General features: G+C 36.3%; 1 protein-coding gene and 1 long non-coding RNA gene across 14 annotated transcripts in view; one reads left to right on the top strand and one right to left on the bottom strand.

The window, feature by feature from the left end:
- The window catches only part of Unc-13 (unc-13), a 375091-nt gene that overhangs the window by 280905 nt on the left and 68777 nt on the right, over positions 1 to 25409 (top strand). For 12 of the 13 annotated variants that reach the window (XM_072009894.1, XM_072009885.1, XM_072009890.1 and 9 more), the window contains 3 exons: positions 2173 to 2263; positions 14952 to 15029; positions 21342 to 21561. In XM_072009894.1, the coding sequence (XP_071865995.1) occupies positions 2173 to 2263; positions 14952 to 15029; positions 21342 to 21561 (389 nt within the window). The remainder of the gene's footprint in view (positions 1 to 2172; positions 2264 to 14951; positions 15030 to 21341; positions 21562 to 25409) is intronic. The other variant, XM_072009832.1, reaches the window with a different exon arrangement.
- On the bottom strand, positions 11470 to 17320 carry LOC139990821 (uncharacterized). The gene is made up of 4 exons (XR_011800667.1): positions 17143 to 17320; positions 12888 to 13003; positions 11658 to 11723; positions 11470 to 11591 (listed from the first exon to the last, which is right to left on the bottom strand). It is a non-coding gene; the product is annotated as an uncharacterized lncRNA (long non-coding RNA).

Raw genomic sequence — 25409 nt, 5'->3', positions numbered from 1 at the left:
CTCCGACTTGTGAAAATTCTAATTATGTATTCGATACAATTTAGCGACAAATTACGAGTCTTAAGCTTAATGATAACGCTTTCGTCCGAATATATCCAATAAACGAAGTTAACGAATGTATTACCATGGAATGAACAAAGATGTTTCTAAAACGAGAGTAATAAATTCTTTGCTAGACAGTTAAATTTGTTCCTGAGGGTCGTATTGTTACATTCACGACAAAATTCATCAGGTTGAAAGCCACAGGCCATTTGTATAATTCCGTTGCCGTAAAAGTCGTCCATATCTCTGTCCAGCTAACGTTTAGTCGATCGCGCATTACGAGAGCACAGAATTGCTGATTAAACGTTGTGAAACTCGTATAATAGCGATCGATTCTTCGAACCTACGTATAAAAGACATATTGGCCTGTAATTAAATTGTTGCAACGCGGTTCCCTGGCTTTAATGCGGTTTCTCGGATCTAGCGTTTGATTCTGTAGAAATTGCAAATTTAGGAAATTAATAGCGAATAAAATATTTAATGTATTACTACGAAGACGTGCAAATTATCGAGTTGATAAGAAATTTTATGAAATTTGAAGAAAGATGTAATTTTTTATTTAGGCTGAGGACCAAACAAAAGTATACAAATCTTACGATATTGTACGTAATTTAATTAAATAGAAAATTAAATAGAACAATTTTCCAGATATATACTTGAAACAAAACAAATAGATATTATTAGTAGCATGTTCAGTATTCGAGTATTAATTAAGGAAATTAAAGTTCAGTAAAATATTTCAAACTTTGAAATTGAGATCATTAAAACGAAACTTATGACAGGTATTAAATTCAATATTCAAGCTTGCACAACTTATTGCGTGAATATTATCAACTATTAATTGCTATAACTTGGCTCTTGCGAAATTTTAAGAAGCAACGAATACCTGGAATAAACAGAGTAAACTTACATTAAGCTTAAAGTTTTGACCATGGTCTTTAATACTTCAGCATCCTGATAATTATCTAGAAAAGAAACTCGAGTAAACGACTTCCCTATGAAAGGCATCAACGCTAATTGCAATTCAAGTGCGAGTGATTGGTAGAAAGAAGGTTGCGTGTTGCCTGGATGAAAAAGTGAAAAAAAGAGACGATAATGGAATAAATGATTTGAAAGTGATGGATCGTATTACACAATCGCTAACAATGCCGTCTAACGTTAATTCGTAAATTTGCAAACAAAATCAGAATAAGCGAACGCGAACTTGCGAAGAATTGGGTCATCGTTTAGATGAAACGATAAATCTCGGTTGTACGTACAATTTGAAATATGTACAGGTTCTCGTGTTTATAATCAAACACGAAATCTTCTCGATCTCTGATATTCTTAATTATATTCGATTATCTTGGTCGTGTTAATTAATCCTTTGTGCGATATACATCTAAAAATTCTCCGATAAAGAATATTCGATTAATTTCCGGCAAGTGAATTTTGAACTTCGATAAAAGGAGAAAAAGCTTCCTGTGATGATAATGGGGGAGGAAGATCGGATAAGTGGGTGAGTTAAGGTTCCTTAAAACTTTCTGATCGGTTAAGTAGCTCGGCATGATCTTCAAAGACGAAGTTCCCAATTTAATCGGAAAGTTCGATTACTTTCAATCTAATATCGATCCGACCGGCAGCCTAATTCGCAAAAGATTTATTACTACGATCAGATACTTCCTTACACGCGATCCTATAGGTAATCTACGATCCAAGTACCCATAAATTCGGCCCCCGACCAATTATCAGGCATTCCAACGTTTTATAGGTTTAATTACATGATTGCCCCAGAAAAATATTCCCGAAATTCCTTGAATACTTCAAATTCATTGAACGAAGAATATCGATCGGATATCGGGCCTCGTTCGATGATCCTCATTTTCCAAACCATCGAGAAATGTTTTCTAAGTACGAACAAAAGTCTTAGAGTAAATAACTAATTTTTAAATGTAATTTACTACGAAATAGATTCTATTTCATATTTACATAAGCTTGTTTCATCTTTAATCCTCCGCCTTGTTTTTCTACGAAGGTGACCCGTTAGATTAATAGTTCCAGATCACAAAAGTCTTTAACCCGACGCTGAGCGTACGTCTGCCGAAACGATCCTTTAATCGAACCTAATGTTTCCAATTACTTTTCTTTCAGGCATCCAGGAGACAATCCATTCTACAGCAATATCGACAGCATGCCGGACATTCGGCCGCGCCGAAAGTCGGTGCCATTGGTCTCCGAGCTGGTACGTAATCAATTGTCCATTAATTTAGCCGGAAAATGTCCTATCGTTTATGCAAATATGGATATGTACACGTATACGAGACACGGACGCGTATTCACGTTGTCCGAATTGTCTATGCCTACTCGTGAAAATAAACAATCGTACGACGACGGTATCAGTTTGTTGGTTTACCGTTGTCTCGTCATCGTCCTTCTATTCGTTCTCTGTCCTCATCGACGTCGCGTCGTCGTCAATATTGTCGGTGTTCTAGATCGTGGTCGACGTACATACTTCAAAACTCTTGCAAACCAGAAAATTATTTCAACAGCCTAAATGACTGTGCTATTAAATTTGTCTTAATGCCGTTTATTAAATTCTCTCTAATACACATTGAAATCGAAAGTACCTCGAATCGACGGCATTAGATTGCTAGGATAAAGTTTTCCTATTAAAAACTCGGTCTTTGCCGTTCTATCGCAAACGGAGCGTAAACTTCGGGAAAGTGAAATCAGAATCTATTTTCATCCTTTGCGGTCTTCTCTGCCTATGCTTTATTCAGTTTACGTTAATAGTTGGAACGTTGGATAATCGGTTGAGATTGATTACCAAACGTTCTATTGAATATAAACGATTGGAACATACGAAATTATATGACTGTTTTTGATATTATTTTTTTCAATTTTTTTCTTATATTTTATAAATTGTGGAAAAAATTTGAATTCTCGATTTTAGAGATGTTTCGAATACACGTATAATTTAGATACCTTATTTTAGAAATGTTATATAAATGATCAAGATAGAAGCAACTTTAACGTTCAAACGGAATTTTCGGAAACTTCCTTTTGATAATGAAACTCAGGCAACCTATGCATGTATGAGTTTTGAACGTTGCTGGGTATTCTTATTCGAAAGAATATTCTCCATCGCAATTCATTTTCCACGGTACAAATTAATTATGCTTCAATTAGCTCTGTTCATCCTTTTCATTCCGGATCTTCGCCGTATCTTCAATTCAGAGCCGCTTCTTCGATTGATATTTTCCGCCATTCAATTGAACTCTCGACCTTCGTCTCGAGGAAGCTACTGATTAAAGGAATCGTAAAAAAGAAACAACAAAATATTATTCGCGTTCGCCAATCGTATCTTTAGAATGGCTAAAATCAAATTAAAATTAATTTGTAATTGAATTCATTCATTCGTATTGTTTCATTCTCCATTTTAAATAATTAATTTCACAGTTCCATTTGATAAACGAAGGAAAAAGTATAAAATTTTGAATATCGGTCATAGAAAGTATAACATTCGTATTTTTGCACAATAAATCAGTGATTATTTACATAATAATAATACACGAATTTGTGCATGTCTGTGTGTGTACGTTCTTCTACGATTTCTTATTCAGAATTATTACTGTCGCGTGTCATCAACGTTAAGAGTTTCTAGCAAATTATGAATTCGATATTATCAATGTCTATTCTGAAAATTCTTTTAATCGAAATCATCATCGAATGAAACTTCTTCTTTATTCTACTAACATCACTTTTAATACACACTCGTCGTTGGTATAATCACGTATAGTAATAAATAATTCAATATATCAAACAATTCGATAAATCGACGACCACGATAGACACCGACCAAAGCTTTTCGTGACCAGTGCTTCTTAACCCAATCGAAATGTGCTCCTTCTAAAAATATGTTCATATTCTCGCAGAAGAAAATAGGAAGGGAGAACTTCCGTTATGCAAATTTCTTCCCGCAACCTCGACCTTGTATCCCAAATGTAAACTCAGCTCCCTCACGATCCTCCTTCTCCATCGATAATTCCTGTTGCACCTTGCTGTTATCCACGTTGAAAACGTCGCCATCCTTTGAATTCATTTGTTTGCGTGCTTGATCCTTGCAAGACGACGACGTCGAACACGTGAGGCTATTTTGTCGCGAGATCGATATCTGTTGTGCCGTTCGTGTTGCCTTCGAGAGTCATTTGCTTTCGAGATGATACTATCGAAAAGCGTTACAATATTTTAGGATTTATATAAATTGCCAGTCATAACTATTAAAAGGACATTTGCTCGTTATATTGATAAAAGTGTAAGAAATTTTAATTTATTTAGTATCAGATGATTTCATAAGTAATCGTCGTTGTCTCTTGTTCTTTAAATTTCTAAAATCATAAATTTCTAAGATAAAATAAAACGATGTTTATTAAGATTTACTAATCAACGATTAGAAAGAGTGCAAATGGCAATAGTATAGAAATGATCGATCAGCTAATGCAATCGCAAAGGAAATTTTGTTTTATCGTGATAACGATTAGTTATATATATTGAAAGTAGTAGATAAAATGTTTAAGCTTCTATTAAATATTAAAGTGTCTTAATATTTATGACTGGCAGTGTAAATGTGACTGGAAGAATGGTATCTTTCTCGAGAGTGACTCGATTATCAAACGGCCCTTCTCTTCCTCGTCGTGCAACCTGATTGCGTGTACTGCGTTTCGCTGTTACGTCGTTTTTCGATAACTCGAGATTTTTCCAGAGGAGCGTTACAGACGATTTCACGATAAATTACTGACCATTCCAGCCTGAATGCTAACAGAGTGGTAGCGTTCGTCTTTTCAACAAACTTTTAAGGGTTCCAAGTTGGAACGCTTGCGAGTTTGTTGCACCTTAATAGAAAGATTCTTATAACAATTACATGGAAAAAGGGTGTTAGAGCGTTTCTACGATGGAAATCTTTTAAATTTAATAGTTGACCTTTTAAGGAGGTAATTTAAGATAAAGAAGATTTTTCGAAAATCGTCTGTAAACTGTCCGCTATTTGTATACTCCGTTACTAGTGCTTTGCAGAGTATGTTCGTTCGACGTTATTAAACTTTCTACCGAAGATCCGGGCGTCGAATAGCGTTTTTGTCCGGAACATATGTTGGACGACTCGCTGTGAAATGGTGACACAAGCGTTACATGCAGGATTCCTGTAACCTGTTGCTTGTAGAAGCTTGAAGAGTCGATAGAATAATCGTCGAATCGCTGTAACATTTGTACGGAAATTCTAAGTAGAAGTAACCGCAGTTAATTCATTTGAAGAACGCTAAGAATGGTTTTCTATCGGGGCGTTTCGACAGACTTATATTTCACAGTTTATAAACCGTTGATTTTGAAAAAAACAAGATTTTGATTATGTTCGAAGTTTTTAGTCGAAAATCATCGAATACGAACAAAATTGCTAGAAAGTATTTTTCAGACTAATCGTCCACGGCATTCTGTATCTTCCACGTAATTATTCACTGAAAGCATTTCAAATTACTTTCACGTCGTTCAATATCTACACAGAGTAGTAAATATCAAAGATATTCGAGATTCGTTTCAAGATTCTACAGTCCTCGATAGATTCCTACTTTACTCTAAACCTGTACAAATTTCTCAAATCATTTTCTCCTATACATATATCGAGACGCGTCATCTGACGTTGTAATATTTTTCTACACGCAGATGTAATACTTTTATATCGAATTTGAGCAAAAGTACGTTTTCTCAAAATCAACGGGGAAAAAGCCAGCTCGGTATGTTCGGTTAAATTGCTTCGTTTGACAAATCCATACGTCCGCGCTATTCTTATCGGTGATTTAACATTTTCAAGAACGCGATGAACGACAACCATTTAAACTGACCAAAGAACTTACCTCGCGAGAAGATCTTTTGTGTCGTTCTATTCGTTTCAGCTATATTTCCAAAATGCTGCCATTATTCGAAGTCAAACGTCTACATTGGCGCCACCGTTTCCACCGATAAATCTGCGCGGTCCGGCTTTTTTTACAGCGCGATAAATCCTTCGTGCAGGGTATCATTTCCAAGATTACCATCGTCATTACGACTCGAACAACTTGTCCGTGAATCGTGTTGGTCGTTAAAGGGTACGCGTTCGTAAAACGCGCGTTTATCACGAAGACGAAGTCATCGCGTAAGCGTTTCTCGTTTTCGTTTTTCATCAACGTGTGACCTCCTTTACGCTTTGCGTCGCCATTTCATGGCCGTATCGTCGCGCGAAGAGCTTCTAGCGAAACAATATGACGGCCGCAACGAAGAAGCAACAAAAACGCGGCTGCAAACACTCGCGTATCGCCGGATTTGTGATTCGTTTACAACTACCGTCCTCCTTTGACTAACCCTACGTTCTTCACGGGTCGAGCGAAAATTCCAAGGAGCCTTTAAGGAAATTGAACGGAGGTCGTAGACCTTTAAGGCATCGTTTGATGCTACAGCCATGTTTCGTGTGAAAATAAACAATTTGTTTTTTTCTTTTTTTTTTTTTTGACGACGTATCGAATGAACGCGATTTTCTCTTTTTTTTTTTTTAATAAGCAGTTTCTGAGTCAAATTTTATTAGTTTGTAATTTACACGATTTCAAAGAGGAATACATAAGATGGCACGTGATGTACGTATTTGTGGTGCAAATGGAAGGATGAAAAATACATACGTATATATTACATGTGTTAATTTTAAGTATAGACTCGAAGAAAATCTTCAAAAAAGAATATAATTTAGTTCTGCTTGCAATTAATAATTATAATTAATAAAATAATTTTCAGGCAATAAATGTATTACGATTTATAGACGGTAGAGTATACGGTGAAAAAAAATTGAAGATGTAAGAGTAAAGTTTTTGATACGAGATTTTATCTCTATATTAGTGAAACTCGATAATTTATTACATATTATCTGGCATATCTTTTTATTGTGTAATAAACGAATCGTTGCTTATCGATATTAACATCGATGTGTCTGGAAAATACTGCAATACAATTCGCAGAATAATTTTTAATATATAGGCTTCTTTGAATATCATATAATCATGATCTGTAAGCAAAATTACTAAGAAATATAACTTCGTGCAATCTTTTAATATCTTCAATTCCATTTAATCAATTTTCAATATTGAAATCTCTCGAAAATGAAATTTCATATTCCACTCACATGTAAGAAATACTATTTTTCTTCCAATTGTATTACAAATTATGTTTCCTCTTGTGTACCACATGATTCAATTCGACCGACATTGCAGAAACACAGGTAACAAATGCAGCAGAAATTAAAGTGACCGAGCAAATTCCGAGGTACGCAATTTAGATGACTTTTTCCAACGAAAGATATCACTGTCAGCGGTAAACGTTTTCTATGGTCAGGCATTTGCTCTACATATATTTCTCGACGATAGAATTCTGTAAAAGAGAGTTACGGTAGTTCTTCGTTCACCGTGTTGTTCTTTTTTTTTTTTTTTTTTTTCTTTCGTTTAAAATCATTTTTAACTGTGTCGTTTAAAAACTTAACTATTAACGTTTTCGATCAAAACGCTCGATTAAAACAATTTCCGATGCTGTGGCTATAAGAGCAGTTAGAAACAAAATCCACATACCAATTTTTATCTGTTTCGTGTGAAAGAATTTTCGAACGCTGCGAACCAAAACCACGTAGATACGATTCGATAGACGTAAAAAAAGAAAAATGTCGCCAAAAGACCTGGAAAAGAATTGTTCGACAAAAAACATAAATAAACCGAAAGCTTTTAAATTAGTCTGATACAAAGTTCTCTATGAAATCAATCTAAAACTAAAAACCACATATATAGCCAAACGTATTTCCTTTTTATTCGCCGTAGGTGAAGTGCTATTCAAATAACGCGATAGAAGATTCTTCGTCAAGAAGCTAAATGTTGAATTTTCCACGCAAGGCTTCCTCAAACTTGTATACACACGATAGAAATTTATTTTACGATATTCTTGACCTTGTTTTCTCATGAATACAAAAATAATTGACATATAAAAACGACTACAGAAAAGTCTTCGCTTGTTTTTATATTGAAAAGTTTCACAGAAACTTTCCAAGCAAGTCGTTCAAGAATCGCTATAACCTCGATATCGTTGCATTTTCTACTTACGCGATTCATGTTGCATACTTAACGCAAAGAAAAGTGGAAATTTCTCAAGGGCTGAAATACCGTCGCAATGGCCTCAAAAAACATGTGCAAGGAAAGCCGAGCGTGGAAAGCTCGAACGAAATTCTACATCTGATACGCGGCCTAGCGTGTAACGGCAATTATCTGCGTACTCGAGAAGACGCGTCGTGTTTCGAAAAGCTCGAAAGCTATGCTCGCTTACGTCACGCTCGCCCTTGCGACTTCCGCAGCTCGCGTGCTCGTACGTCGACTTTAAACGGAAACTCTTAAAAGCAGCGCGGTCCGATCGTGTTGGAAATTATAAACAAAGTGGAAGGAAAAAAGGCTCGTTACAACGTTATTTACTTTTCTCGTATATATGGCTTTCTGAATAATCTGGCTTTTTCAATAATCACATAGGGATAAAAGGTATTCAACTCGGTGAAATTTAATCCTTCGTGACTCTAGGCCAGCTTTCGATATTCCGTTGCAATGTGGTTGAAGCTATTGTTTTATTTGTTGATATTTAATACGAATTTTCGTTATTACGAATATACGTGTTTTGAAAGGACGCGAGGAAAGTAAAGGGGTTTGATGAAATTTATTAATTACGATGTTCAATAGAAGAATGGTAATGAGTAATGGTTAATAAAATAATGATACTCGATGTGATATTGGTATTGAATCGTACGACGAGATGTCGACAAAATAATGAGATTTAAATGTTAAATTAGGAATAATTGCAATTACGTTTCATATTGACTTGTAATGACAACAAAATGCTTATTTATTTATCTGCAGTAATATTGGAAATATTATACAATAATAATCGTTAAAAAATAATACGGAATTCATATCATCCTACCTATGGTGTTCGTGTCAACGTGTCGTAAATAATTTTGTTTAAGAGGCAACGAAATTTTAACTCTTCGGAAAACTAGTTAAACTTTGTAATACCGTATCTTTCATATCTTAATGACATGATTGATATCGTCATTCAGGCTGTTGCAATGGAATAGATGAAAGCACGAACATGGAGTTCTAAGGATAAAAGATAACGCCGATGGAAGAACGTTGAAATTCTATCTAAGTCTAAATGTAAAATAAAAGAAATTCATTGGGTAAACGATGACTGCATCGCGCGATTATTTTATTCAAAATCGAACGCTGAAAAGGGCGTGTTTAGAGCCGTCTGTGTTCGTAATAATGAAAAATTCTGATGAGAAGTAATTGCATGGTTTAAGGGTGTAAACCTTTCAAACGAGGCATTTCTTGGCGTTATCACGAGAACCTTGAAGTGCTTGCAAAATGCCTGTTCTTGGAATTAGTAACCCATTGAAACTTTAAAATTAGAAACTTTCATACAATTTTAGCCTATACTCGTGAAACCATGTAATCAAAGCCTCTTAATCGCGGACGTAGTTGGTCAAAAACATGGAAGCACTTTTAGCATCATAATTTTACTGAAATACTGCTATGTTCTAAGAAATGGGCAGTTCTCCTTTTTTAAGTTGAAAAAGAAAAAAATGTATTCGCCGTTTAGTGGAAATTTCTTTCAAAGCGTGAAGATACGATTAAAGTAGCGAGTCTTAAAGTTTCTAAAAAAAGATGTCTTTGAGAAAAGTTATTCACCGTCCATAATTGATTATGCGAACCATGCAGCTGCGTGCTCCACGTACTTATGCGTCACGGATAATATTAATATTTAACCCTTATATCTCGAGTAAAAAAAAAAAACAACGAGAGAATATTTTACGTTAGTGAGAAAGCAGGATAATATCCATCCATTTTCTAAAGAATTTTACATTTACGCTTACAAATATAGACATATAGACGAGAACAAAAGTAAATATAACGAGTAAAGAGAAAAGCTAGTAAGAGAAAGAAAGATTACGTTAAAAGTAGCTTACTGATATTACCTAAAACCCTTGTGTCTGTTAAATGATCACATCCTGCATCTCGGTTTACTTCACTCGCCCCTTTTCACACCCTCGCTACTTCACACGAGTGTGCAAATGGAACCCTTCGATGTAACTCGATACACATCAAGTAAAACATTAAACCAGTGCTATCCAGGATAGCTTTCGACTTTCGAAATCTCAATTATTTTATTTTCTTTACTTTAGCGCAAAAACTATACGTATCGCGTGTCAATAACGTTTTACAGATTAGCAACCACAGGTAACGATCCATTCGAGAAAAAATAAAACTATGCGGAGTATAAATTATGGACAGCGCTACTTTAACGCGTTTCATGGTATACGACGATTTAGCTTTAATAAAACTCCGGCGTCAAAGAGAAATACAATTACGTCGTACTCTGATTATACTTCGATTATATTCAGATTCGGGAAACTAACGTTTATTCAACTTTTAACATTCGCCATTTTCTTTGGGTCTACCTTGCACGAATAAAGAACCGAGGAAAACTTCAACATTGGTATTTATCACGAAATCATCGATGAAGCACATGCAGCGTAGATCAATTTGCAACGCTTAAAAAAAGATTCCAACAGCTCGAACCGTGACTTCTCGATATTCGATCTTCACGTGGCCTCGAACAAAGTCCCGCTAATGAAGAGCATCGATTTTCGCTCGACCCATTGCGTATGTGTTCTGTGTGAAGTCTAGTGCAATCGATACGGACAGACTTCTCTGAAATTACGTATATTCCCAGCGACGAGCGGGATTCGAGGAGCATGAAAATAATTTCCACGATGCACGTTTTCCTATGCTTTCGACGATCGTGCAGCATGGCTCCTCGAATCGCCTCGAATCTTCAAACCCCTTTAGAAATCTCGACCCGTCTATCTGTGACCCCTATGTATGTTCGATGTCAACAATTTTTTTCTCTTGATTGTTGTGTACCGTGACCTTGCTCCTTGGAACCCCGCGTCCAAGAAGTGCATTGTCCCATCTAGTTGAACCGGAAACGAGAGCCCCAGGCGATCGATGGAGAACCTACGAAAGTTTGCGGGATCTCGAGGGCGTACAGAGGGCCTCGCTTGTTTTGGCGCAGTTTGACGTTCGCCTTGTTGTTGTTTAAACGCAATTCACGGTATAATTATATTAAATACATCGAAGGGAGCATTAAGGGGTTATTGGAATGGAATATGCAACTGCGCCACTTCGATCCAGCAATTTTAGGTTCTCGCGTTCAACGAGAAGGAATAATATTCTGAAGCAAAGCAAGTGAACTTGGAATTCGATTACGTTTGCAATATAATGTTCGATATTGTAGATTCTTCTATGAAAAATGCAAATAGGATAAAGAATAATATGAAGCTTCGATTATCCATTAGATGCTTAAGTTTGGAACATTATTACCTGTCTTGTTGAAAGATCGACGCGCCGTTTCATGCCTCCCGTGTCTCTAATCTCTAAATGTATCTGTTATCCGTAATGTATGAGACACTAGAAAGAAAAAAAAAAAAAATAGAAATCAAACTAAAAAAGATGCAACTGATAACACTTACTAACCGGCATATAATGCCATTTTTCTTTGTTTGTTCTCTGTGGCGCCCGTTGTTGTATCCACCTGAACACCTGAAAAAAACAAAACCACTCACTGAAAAAAACCTCTCAAAAAATCTCAAAAACTCTACCTCCAGGTCTTGAAGGTACTAATTAAATGCCTCCTTAACGAAGTTTAAATAAAAAGGCTTGTTTTCGCCGTATGTAGCGCATGCTTCAGCTTCTATGGATAAGTATTATTCTACTTCTTTCTTTCTTCCTTTCGTATTTTTCTTTCTTTTCCATTCTTTTCATTTTCGCAGAATTTTTCTTTTCCGCTTGCTCGCACTCGCTTCGATATGCACGCGCGCGCGTGTGCTTTCTATGTCTCACGCTTTTCGATTATCTCGCTTTGTTTACTCTTTGGGTTCTGTGATTCTACTGATTATTTCATCTTCCGTACATCGCAATCGCGCGAGCAACGTTTCCAACGCGCGATCTCCGCCCTTCTGGCGCGATAACCAGCTTAATTACTTCGTAACTCGCCACCACCCAGGGATTTTCTCTATATAACCGAAGGATTTTTTTTTCTTTTTTTCTTTTTTAAGTAACGTTACGAGCTTGCGGGTTGGTCTCGCGTGTCACGATATAATTATCCGGGGACCGACGCGACGTTCACCCAACCATCTCGTTGTTGTACGAAAAACGAGATATGCCGGTAATTGAGAGAAGCGACCAACGCGCTTCCTGTACTTGAAAGAAAATGTTGCTCGCGACCACTTTTTAAACGTTCGCCACTTTTTTGCTAATTGTCGCCTCTGTATTCCGATCTGTTCTGCTGTCGCGTTACTTGAATCGATCTCTGACTGTGATCACACTCGGAAGACTAAATTTTTCCAATTTTCATAATGCTTCCAAGTTTTACAGCTACGATGTTTCCATAATTTCTTTTTTATTCCTTTGATTCAGTATCGTTATTGCGTGAAGAAGAAACAATGCGAAGACGAAATGGAAGGATTTAGTCATTCGAGATGTATTACAGGCATTCGATCGTGATCTTATTTGATACTTCAATCTTCTGAGTGTACCCGCATGCGTAAGAATGTTGATCACGATGATGCGCATGAACGAGTAGATGAAATATACGATAGTTAGTAGGTACAGAATACGACACGTTTGTATAGCATAGTTAGACGAGTAACTCTAGATTTGACGTTCTGAAGGCCGTATCGCGATTACGTTAGCAAATAAACTAACCTACGTGTCATTCCTCCTGCTCTTCCTTTCTCTCTGATTTTCTCTTTCTTCCAAACGATGTGTCTTTTGGTTTAAAAAGCGAGAAAGGGACAGCAAAGGACAGTTTGTCGTACATCCTGTAAAATGTAAAGAAAAAAGAAAAGTAAGGTAGGAGAAAGAAGATGGACAATTGCAAAGGATATGTCGAAATAGACAAATATGTGCGATACTACAAATATTTGGAGAAATATACTAGTCGAAGTAAGGAGATCCTGTGTACGATAAGAGGATTGTGGCGATCGCACATAATTTCCATCGAACGTGTACAATTCGACATGTGTGTAGTACGTACACGTACGAAAAAAGGTGAAAACGTAGACGAAGCCACGGTGCACCGTGCGTGAACGCTTGTAAATATATATATATATATATACACGCCACGAACACGCTTTTGAGAGAGTAGAAAAGCCAATAGAGTCGACAGCGAATGTAGGTGACGCGCGAAATTAGACGCTACGTATTAGTCGTCTATCCACGGAGACAAGACAGTAGCGCATGCAATGAGCACGGGGCCCCGTGGACAATATCTTAATTGAAATCTAGCCAACCGCAAATCCTACCACGCGCCACACCAACCAGACGTCATAAACTAATTGGATTAGATTCTCTCCGTAGAGATTCACCAGCTCTATCTCGCTCTGCCTCTCACTATCACCCCTACACTCATTTATATCTCTTTTCATTGCTCTATTTTATTCACTTTTGTTTTATTCTATTCTTACATATTATATTCCTCCTTTCATTCGTCGTTTATTTTATTGCATTACATCTCATTGTGTTTTTTATTTTTTATTTTTTTTTACTTTTTTTCTTTTCTCTGCATTGTTTGATCTTGCCCTTTCTTACTTCCTTTCTCTTCCTCCATCTTTGTTTCATTAATTTTAGATATTTTTCTTTTTCTCGGTTTTGGTATTTCATTTCTAGCACCGATTTCAATCAGCTACTTTTTCTCTGTGTCTTTTACAAACGATAATACGTGTCTCTTTTTTCTCTTTTCGTATTTCTTTTCCTTTTTTTTTTTTTTTTAATAACGATTACAAATTCGTTTTCAAACAGAGAGCTTCTCGATCCTGTTTCAAATATTTGTGCCGATGTATCAAGTTTGTTTTGCAAATATAGCGAACGTTAAATATTAGCTCTTTCAATTGCATAAATATTTATTATTTTTAATTAGAGCGTATCGAACGTTTTTATGAATCAATTTTAGAATCAGCTGGTTTGCTCCGGGATAGGGAATCTTTTCATATTGTTCTTCTTCATATTTGATCTTGTTATACTTGAAATGTCTTTGTCTTGCTTTATTAATTTTCCAACGGACCTTACCTTTGAGCAGTAATGTTTATTGTTAATGTAATGTAATATTATTAGATAAAGGATCAAGAAGTTTGTTCTCTGGCCACGATAAAATGCTCGGAGCACGGCTTTGAAATAAGCCAATGTAAATAAAACACATCTTATCGTGACTGTAAATAACATTTGTAAATAACAACGCAAATATATCACAAATATATTTGGCATGATACATCCTTCATAAATCTTTTTCTTTACTCGAAATCGCAGTTTCTTATACGCGACACTTCTCAACGCGTGAAATTTATGTTCCACGTTTTTGAATATCAACCGAATGATCTATGTTAAAATGTAATTTTCAACGTCACGTTTCCATCATTTATTTCGTCAATTTGTCATTACCTTCTCTTTTTTCAATAACTTCGCATTTGTTTCCGAATAAAAGTCCATTCGTAATAAAACTGATGTATATTTTTGTAATACTATCGTTGCAAAATTTTTCTGTCTTTTCGATGATTCGTACATTTTGTGAGTCATCGATTTATTCAATTTTTCACCGATTTCTCTTCTCGTTCGTTCTCATAGTTCTTTTCGTTATTTTCTTCCCACTTTGTCATATTTCACCATTCAATTACCCTCTTCCTGTTCTTTATCTCTGTCTACACAATAGAAAAGAAAAAGACCGGAAGATATTGTTCTCAAATCAGATGAGCATTAATTTCTATCTTTTCTCAGACAATGGCGGCGACCAAGAGGAACGCGGCGGGTCTGACGTCGGCGGTGCCCAGAGCCACGTTAAACGACGAGGAGCTGGTAAGAATTCGTCCTTTAACCATTCTCCTTTCAGGCATCATCGTCATCTTTCGCGTTGCCTATTTAACGATTCGTCAACAATCTGCAATCGCTATACAGCGACGAATAATTTCTCAACGAATCATTGCCTGCGTGAAAAACGATCGTGCGCCCTGTTCGACCAATTTACCGACAAAATTAAAGACAACAAGAGCCTTATTTGATATTTAAATTGAACATTTAAAATGAAACTTCAAATTTTCCAATGAATTTAATGTTCAAAATTTTAAGATCGAATGTAGGAATATTAATATAACAGCACCATAATCGAACGTTTTTCACCGCGATACACGTAAAGAAAAGCTATTATCGGGATGAAACATCGATTAGTATCGCGATCGAGATAGAAAATCCAAAGAATCGACGTTTCGCGTTCCTGGGATGTTTAGATCTGTGTTAGAACGAGGGTGAAGAGCGTTTTCCGCGCGAAACGTCAAGAGATGAGGAAGTGAATTGAAATTAAAGAGACGTTTCCTCCGGTCGAGAATTTTAATATCCGCGAACGAAGCTCGTTAGAGGAATCTTGATAGTCAATTTTCGCATGGATGTTCGTGAGATAGCTGTGCGGAACGCGATGAAACACGACCGTGTCGATTTCACCAAGTGTCGTAAAACATCGAGGTTCCATCAGCATTGATTGGAAGATCGCGTGAGAAAGATAGACAACCGCGATGTTTTATCGAAGGTCGCGACGACCAGATATCGCGAAGATATCGAATAAGTGCAGACTACAGTCTGTTTAAACGGGCAGATTGTTTCTTAAAGTCTGAGGAGATTGTAGAGGTTGTTGGAAAAGTTTCCGATGGTGCTAGAGTATATTTTCTTGCAGATAAATAAATTAATGAATAATGGGTTCACAGGTAAAATGAAATTGAGCTTACGTTAGAATTGAAAAGCTTGGGAGATCTTTGGAAAATTACATATTCCGAAAGATTAGGAAGAGATAGTTAACGATATCGAGGACAAGGACGGATTAAAAAGTAAAATTATCGATGAAATTTTGTTTGCATTTGTCTTTATTTAGTTCGATATTCGAAATTGAGAAACACGCGAGTCTTGCAAAGTATTTTGAAATTCCTATCGCTAACATTTCAGCCCGGTAGCAAGTTTCTTCGTTTCGAAAGGAAATTTTCAAGGTGATCGTAATTCGTACGCCTTGAAAGCAAACTATATTTACCGTACACGTATTCGTGTTTGCCATCTCAAACTTGGCTTATATTGGATTTATGTTTACCAGAAGACAAGTACTTTTTCTGCAACCTCAACTAAACAACAGTGATAAAATATTTTCCACGCATTAAGAATCAATCTGTCCAAACTTTGCTATTTTTCAGGCTACTGAAGATACGAAAAATTGATTACTTAAGACAATAAAACTTTCAAGAGGCATCTTTTGTCGTCGTCGTGTTATTTTATCGATCATTTTGATATAGATAACGAGTAAAGTTAACATAGTAAAAGAGTCAAAATTTTTGCGGAGGATTCATTAGAGACGCGTGTTGTTCGGTCGATTAAATTTATCGATACAAGTATCAAAGTCCTTGAAAGCGATGACCTGAGCAAAAATTCACTTTTACTGTCGGTTTTACAATAATACCGTAAAAACGGAACACCTTCGTATTTTCATCAGTCTAAAAAATAATCAAACGTCTGATCGTTTAAACGAGCTACGTCACAGCAAGAAACTAATTTCAAGCAGAATGACATTTCAATCTCGACGAGCGATTGTAGGAAGAAAAAAAGTAGGAAAAAGATAAAGGAAAAAAAAGTAGCAGTTCGCGAGACGTTTTATCGGACGACGGTATTTTAAAAGAAAGGTTCGCGTTGAAGGAAGCGCCGACGTCGACGCGATCAAGTTGGCATTAACCAAGGATCCAGCTTGCTGAAAGTCGTGCCATATTGACGTGGCGTCAAGGCGCGGCAATTTCATTCTGCGCGACGATTGGAAACATCCAGCGTTTCCACAGGGATGATAAAACACGAAAAATTCACTATTACGTTTAGTTAGAACGATATATTAGATAGTAAGATACGCGTCATTGTAAAATTTAAGATAATCAAGATAAATACATACATCCACGAGCGTTATCCAGCGATGACTCGCCCGTGCAGCTGAACTATAACCTCTGATAATTTGTTTTCTTTTCACATGAACTGTGCTGCATTTTATCCTCATTTCCGCGCTATTTTCTTTCACGTAAGTGTGACCCAACCTGTCTGTCTCTTTTTCTTTCTTTCTTTCTCTTTCTTCTATCACTTTCTCTTTCTTTGCCTTGCTTCTTTTTCTTCTTCTTCATCTTCTCTATCTCTATCTCTCTGTTCTGTCTCTTTCTATTTCTTTGGAAAAACATGTTCTGTGATACTGAGGAAAGCAACGTTCGTAGCAAACCTAGACGAGTCGTGCTCTCTCTCTCTCTCTCTCTCTCTCTCTCTCTCTTTCTTTCTTTCTTTCTTTCTCTCTTTCTTTCTTTCTTTCTTTCTTCCTTTCTTTCTTTCTTTCTTCCTTTCTCTTTCTCTCTTTAGCGGCTAGGGTGAACGTTTCAAATACGCATATCTGCATAATAATTTGTATTTGTACACATTCGTCGCGAGCATTGCCAAACGTGAGCGCCAGTAGCGATCGAAACGTGCGGTATAATCGCGATGTATGTATGTATATGGGTCACGTGTAGGTTACTCGCGGATATGAGATGCTACAATGGTCATGTAAACCGAGTATAATTAGGATAGAGCTAGGATACTCCGATCCCTGCTCATGGGTGTCGGATGTTCCCCGTGTTCGTCACGTTGCCAAACAGAATCGACTAGTCTACGTTTAGTGGGAAAACGTAAGACATACGGCTGTCAATTTCTCAACAATGTCCTATTATTAACGAATCTTGGCCAAAGAAAGGGTCTGAAATTTCTGTGCGAATTTATATAGAATTATAAATATTTGTAGATCGATTTCCTTTCTTGAAGGAAGCTTGATTATATATATACAAAAGCCTCAAGATATTTCCTAAAGGCAGATTTTACATTAAAGATAATCGCAATGGCAAATTATGAGACTCTATATTTCTATAATGAAAATTTTAAATAATTCGCAAGATCAAAGCTTGATATTTTTATGGTATTTCGTTCTAAAAAACGGGACATTTATATTTAGAGTATACGATATAATATATCCATCGTAATTCCAACTTCAAACTTTTATGAAAGCATTCGCTCGACATAGAAGCATTACATATTACAATTATCAACGTGTGCTGCTATAAATTCAACATTAAAATTCAAGCGACGTAAGTTTTTACGTGAAAATTCCGCAGGTGTCTTATCGTGTTTTGACACAAGATTTTCCACGAGCGCAGAAAGCTCAAAACTTTTCTACATTGTCTGCTATCCGAAGCAAAAACTGAGCATAGAAAAGTGGGGAACATCCTGAACTCACGACGTTACCCTTATAGTGCTTTTTAGCGGATCGATGCTTTTACATCCCTTGCAGAGCGTTCCAATAGTACAACATCTAGAAAACGTGCTCACCCTCTCTTTCTCTTTCTCGATCTGTCGCTCTTTCTCTCGAAGTCTTCGAGGCTGTTGAAAAAAGCCAACCAAATCGGTGCAAGGAATACTTCATCGAATCGATAGGAAAAGTATTGTTTTTCTCTGAAGAAAAATGTCCCAATAATGTTCCATTCGTCGATCATCCGACAGGAGGTCCTCTCCAAGTGTCGATACGAGAGAAAGATGAAAATCGAAGAAGAGGAGAACGGGGACGAAGGGGTCTCGCAAATTGACGACACCTCGCGCCCATTTACTTCCGGAGACACGAAAGAAATAGATACAGTAACCTGTGATTCCTTGTAGCGTCCTCTCATAAACTCGACTGCGCCGATTTCAGCAACCAATGCGCTACCTGTGTACATCAAATATGCAAATAGATTGAAAAGTACAAAATCTAGACTCAGTATTTTTTTTTTTTTTTTTTTTTGCTGAATAATATATTCTCTTTGATGATGTAACACACGTTCTTTGTAACACAATGATTTACCAGTGTCGGAGCTTCGATCCTTCATTCGATGACTCATCTTTATTTGGAATTGAAAATAGCACGAACGAAGGAGAAGATTTTTGAGGAGAAGAGAATTACGCGAGTCTCGAGTGTTAAGTATGGTAGCTGCTGATGATGTTTGTATTGGCAAAAGTTTGTTGGAAACAAGAGCAGAATTGGAAGATATTTAATTTTGTAGACATTCAATTCTTCGAACACTTCTATGTACTTTTCAAGTGGAGATGCTTCGTGTTTGTTCGTCTTGTAAATACCATATACTGTTAATATTACTATTGATAAAATAATGTCAAAGCAACTTAATACATAGGAGAAATTGCATGAATACTTTGAAAACAGTGTACATAAATTTCATAACTTCAAAGCCAATAGAATTTACCAATGTAAATGCACTATACCATATCAACTTTCGTAAGCGAATGTACATACGTGTTTAGCATATTCTCGCTAGATCAAGCAGAACCTTCGTAGTAGAATCGGTTAGATTTTTAATTTTAACGCGTTATGCCTACTGTACGAAAACACTAGAAAGTATGTGTTTCTATTATTTCTATTATTGCTATTTTTCTCACAACCCAAAAAATATTCGGTTCTAAAAAACTCAATGAACGAACAAACAATTTTAGAAATTTCGAAAAAGTAAACTTATTTCTCTTCTCTTCGTATTCCTAGCGTGTATGTGTGTACGGTATACGTACATACGTACATGTATAAACACAGATACGTGATCTGCACAGGCAGCGTAAGCGATTGGCAAGAGCAGACACACGCGTGCAACAGTTTAAAGAGTAACCAACCCAATCAATGGCTTGCGCCACGCAACGTTAGCCCCCTGGTTAGAGAGGAGATTCGGAAGGACTATACCGGCGATACCGTGCATAAGCAGGCATTGTATATTGAATGGAAATCCTTGCGAATCTCGTATACCTGATTAAACAGCCCAACCACCGCAACCTTCAGGGATTCCAGCCTCTGTCCTTTGTTTAATCTGTGTACACAGGATTGCGTATGTAATTAGGTCTCGCCAGGCACCAACTCCCTCTGGCACGTTATGATTGTGCGCGTAATTATGTACGAGCGCTAGCGTGTCGTTTGTATGAATGACAGCGTGACATGTACACATATAGAAAGTGAGTACCTTTGATCTTGCATGAGACTAAAGCAAGAGTTTCATGAGGTGAGTTAACGATAGGAACGATAGGAACAATAGGATGATTGAGGTAGTAGAGGAAGACAAACACGGTTTCAAATGGTTGCAGAAATGTTCGAAGTTTGTAGAGATCGTTGGAGATTCTTCTCCAGTTTCGTGATTTCCAGAACAAAGAAGCAAGAAAGTTGGATTCTTCGATCGTTTTGTAACCGTGTCTGCGCTCTTCGTTGATTGGTCACACGCGAATGCTAACACTTTGACTCTCTGCTCGAACGAGAATAGTTACGAATTCCTCAAGCTTCTCCAGAATTTGAACTACAAACGAGCGGAGCAATCGGTTGGTTTGGCTTTCACGAAGGGACGAGGAACGATTAGATGAATAGCTATTAGATGAACAAATAGATGAGAATAACCTCGATTTGCAATCTGTGAAAAGTATAACTGTTTCTGTGCGCTTGATTAGTTTGGTGTAGCGTTTCGTAAATCGTCCTGTGTATTTATAAATTACGTAGTGTTTTCAGAGAGATGAAGAATATTAGAACGAAATCTTTTGTGGCAGTAAATATATGTTTAGTAACATCATCTTCTTCTCTCTATAAAATTTAATAGCGTCACATGATCAGAGAAACCGGTAGAACTTTTCGGAAAAAGACTCGCCTTTGCTACAATTTCTCCGAGAAAGAAAATTTCCAAGGAAGACAATTCCAACAAAAAATAATCGTAACGTCCATATAGATCTTCCGCATTAAACTTCTATAACTTTCACAAAAATGATAAAAATTCTACAAACATCTTTTTCCAAATAGCAGCTAACTGTGTTTGACTCGATACCAATGTTTAAAGAAAAGAATAATAAAAGCTTGTTCGTATCTCGTAAGAATGTTCGCCCAAACAGTTTAATAAACGTTAAACGTTCCTCGTTACCTCAGAAGGAACTATCGATTCGGTTAACGAGTAGCAGAGTCGGAGTCGTTGGAATGATCCCTGCAAATACAGACTGTCCAATACACCCCTTGCCACGAACTTTCGATACGCTGATTTCTAACTTGATTGTGCAACACTGCTGCATCCGCAGAAGATGCACGTGTACAAGAAAACGCTGCAAGCGATGATCTACCCGATCTCTTCGACGACGCCGCACAAATTCGTCACCTGGACGGCCACATCGCCGACCTATTGCTACGAGTGCGAGGGTCTCCTCTGGGGTATCGCACGACAGGGGGTGCGGTGTACCGAATGCGGTGTCAAGTGCCACGAAAAGTGCAAGGATCTGCTAAACGCCGACTGCTTGCAAAGTAAGTAAACATTGTCAATTTTTCCTTTAAAATCAACCTGTGATTTGATATGTAACATACGCTGGTCGGTTCACTACGTAGACAGAAGAATATAAAAATTTACAAAAGATAATATTGTGAGTTATAACTGTATAGTTGTTAAGTTATACGGTTAATTGAATTGCGTTTCACAACGATAATCTCACAAATTGTTTGGGATTAAAATAGCAATTGTTAGGATTTCATAGACCCCATTTCGGGTCCATCGCTTATGGGCTAATTAGAAATTTGAAATTATTATAACTTGGTAACAGGCAATTATCAAAATTATCTCTATTCTACATTGCTGAATTTTGCCGGCAATTTAATATCGCTATCTTTGTAGAACATTATCGACGTTTTTGATACCTGCGTGTTTGGCATTATTCGCTATTAGATCGAAGTTCGTAAACTGTGTTATGATTCCGTTAATTGCTAGCTAATTAGACACGACATAACTAACTTCATCGAGAATTGAGCGACGAAGTTGAGCAATTTCAGCGGAATCGTTAGTTTTGATAATTAGTTAAAATTAATTGTTTCCAATTTGTTTAATGATAATTTTGAGGGGAATTATGGACATCTAGGTCGTATATATTTTCATTTTCCAATTATAATATCAAATTATTAATATGCGAATAGTAGATATAGAGTATATGATAAAACGTAAATAACTGATATTATAATACGAAGAATTTTGGAAGCTATGCTTCCGTCTGCACAGATTATTCAACGATTCGTATGATTAAGATTTAACAAATTAATCGCTAATTCGAGGAAACGGAATTACTTTGCGGTCTTTACAATATAAACCGTATTCAGGAACAAAGTTAAGAAGGTATTTTATTTACGTAATAAATTCCCCAATATAGAATACCAAATAAACGACTATGAAAATATCATGAAATTTTACGTAATAAATTTTGATATTAACTCGATATATTAATTTGATACGAATAAAGATATAGACTGGAATTATGTGAATCGGTAGTTTGACAAATTGTAATTAAATTAGGCTGCATTCTATTGGTCAAAATAATTAGAATAGTTGGCACTTCGCGAATCGCATTTGTTAGATGCTGAAGTAAATTGAGCTGAAATACCTCTGATCTTCTGCCGAGCTTCAAACGAAACGCAGTCAAATTCAATTATCGAAAACGGGTAAGTTAGGTAGGACGTTTATTCATAATATCGGATACCAATGCTTACGGATTAGCAGAACAATTTTTACAAGAGAAGATACGCAAGTATTTTTATTAAATCCAACTAAAAAATTGAAGAATAAATTTAGGATAAGAACGAAAGGAATCAATATAATGACAACGACTTGTCGTAGAACATTTTCGGAAATATTAGGTTGTCCGAAAAGTTTTTTATAAGGCGATAATAGATGAACAACGATTTCTGTTTTATATTATTTTGTTGAATTAGGTATGATCCATTTCGTTCTGTTTCTATTATTATGTTCGTGCATAATTCAATAAACTGATATAAAACAAAAAACATTGTGCGTGTATTATTTCCTTATAAAACGAAAGAAACTTTTCGGACAACCTGATAATTCATATTTCATCGAGTTTCTGATTTTCAAACGTATTTAAAAGTCATAGGTTTATCAATACGCAAACCAACGCTTCGTTTCGTTAGCGAGGAAACTATAATATGATTTATTTTTGATATTTAAATGCGCGAAATCAAGATTTAGACACCTTTGAAATCTACTTTATATATATTTCTTGACATAAGAAACTTTTCAAACCGGAACTCTTTTCTTGTAAAATCTTGTATCGCGTATTTTAATGTCTATCTTGTGTGTAATGATAATGACATTAATTATAGATTTATCACCTACCTACAAAGCCTTATATCTTCGTATCTATCAGGCCTTTAACGATAAACTACTTGTTTTCAGCCATCAGGTGTTATAAAAGTTGGAAAATCAACAAAACCGTATTTACATCTTTTCCATCTTCAAACATGAGAAACACGTCATATAATAACACATATATTCAAATATTTATATATCTACTAATTCTAAACTATAATTAAGTTACGATAGGTCCAAAAACTTCATTAAAAGCACTCATCGAATTCTATTTATCGAATTGTCCGTATACTGGACGATCGATAGAATGAATCTGTTCGATGCATAATACAAAACGCCATTAACTCCAATTAGACGCGAAACGATAAAATAAATTGCAATTGCGCGAATTTTCGCTTCCCTTGCGATCTCGAGGTCGCACGATCTGCATACGAAACAAAACTATCACGACATTAACTTGGCTCGCGACTACGTTGAGACGCGATGAAATTACATCGCATTTCTCCAAATTTAATTACCAGAAGCGAAGCAGAGATATAATTAACGAGCAGTTCTAATATCTGTCGCGTAGAACGCGGCCGCAAAAAGCGGAAGGAACTTTAAAATAAATCTTGCAGCCACCGCGAAATTTTCTGTTCGCTGTGACGAAACGATATCTAAAATCGCGGATAATAGTGAACGTTATATTATTTATATTATACGTGTTATATATATCTGTAATTTCTAAATCAGGCAGAATGCAATATTAACAACATTCTTAAGGATATATATTTAGAAGTACGCTCTGAACGTTTACGTATGTATTTATAGGAAATGTAATATTCTAAAATGTGTACATTTAAATTGCTCGTGTGCTTCCCAACATGCAATAATATAGAAAATACTCAGAGTAAAGTACTCGTCGCCAATATATTTAAAAAATATCTGATCCAAGTTCCTATTTAGACTTCTCCGTTGGAAATATGAATTCTCCTAAACATTTACGGTCTATTTATAAGAATAAAACGTTGCAAATAATAAATAGAATACGAATGAAGCGTGTATAATAAGTGAATCAGCATTTTCACTGACCCTGACTGTTAACACAATTGGGAATCGCGAAATTTTCCATTTGCGAATTTATAAGGAAAATTGTGCGTCGAGTAATCTGCATATCTCTGTGTATTCACGGTGTTAACGCGATTCTGTATGAATACGTATCGGCAAAGTTGCGAAATAAATATTTCACTCGACTCGATATCTAGTACTTTACGATTGACCTACCTAGCGAAGTAGAATTAATCGGCTATCTGGCAAGAGCAGTTCAATCGTAAAAAATAGTTCCCAAAGCGGAACATTTCAAAGCGTTTCAAATTAATCGCGTGAAGTATGAAAGAGTCATCGAGAGTTGAAAATGACTGGACGTTTGTTACGCGACGCTTATTCATTCGATCGTCGATGTTTGAGAATTAAATCGACCAACGCTTTGGCGCGTGTTGATGAAAACGCTAATAACTCTCGCCAGGCGAAAAGTTTGGCCGTTTTTCACATTGGTAGATTATACGACGAACGCGCCGCGGGGATTTATCGACACACGCACAATCGGATCTCGAGTACGCGAAGAGTTTTTATTTCAGTTAAATCCGTTCGTCGGACGTTGAATTAATAATGCGTTCGAATACAGTCGAGTAGCGACTAGATCAATGAATATCAATTACGAGCATAGAACGCGTAATCAATTGTTTACTCGGAATCCTGAAACACGCACGCAGCTTCGTAAAGTAGATGAGACAGATGGATGTAATGGGAATATAATCGTGCAGCTTCTTCTTCGCAAATAAATCCTCTTTGTTTGTTGATTTATTCTGCTACGATATAGTTAGTATACATACAATAATAACGTACAGTACCACCGAGATATTCTAGAAAAAATGTGCTGTTTTTTATGGAATATTTCTTTATCATCGTGATTACTTACATTTCGTTATTTGTTTTGACCTGCAGCAACGTTTAATTCAGACCTTTT

Source organism: Bombus fervidus, chromosome 1 (assembly GCF_041682495.2).
Source record: "Bombus fervidus isolate BK054 chromosome 1, iyBomFerv1, whole genome shotgun sequence".
Classification (NCBI taxonomy): Eukaryota; Metazoa; Arthropoda; class Insecta; order Hymenoptera; family Apidae; genus Bombus; species Bombus fervidus.
The sequence above is the reverse complement of the archived record's forward strand: the minus strand, read 5'-3'. Positions and strand labels throughout refer to the sequence as shown.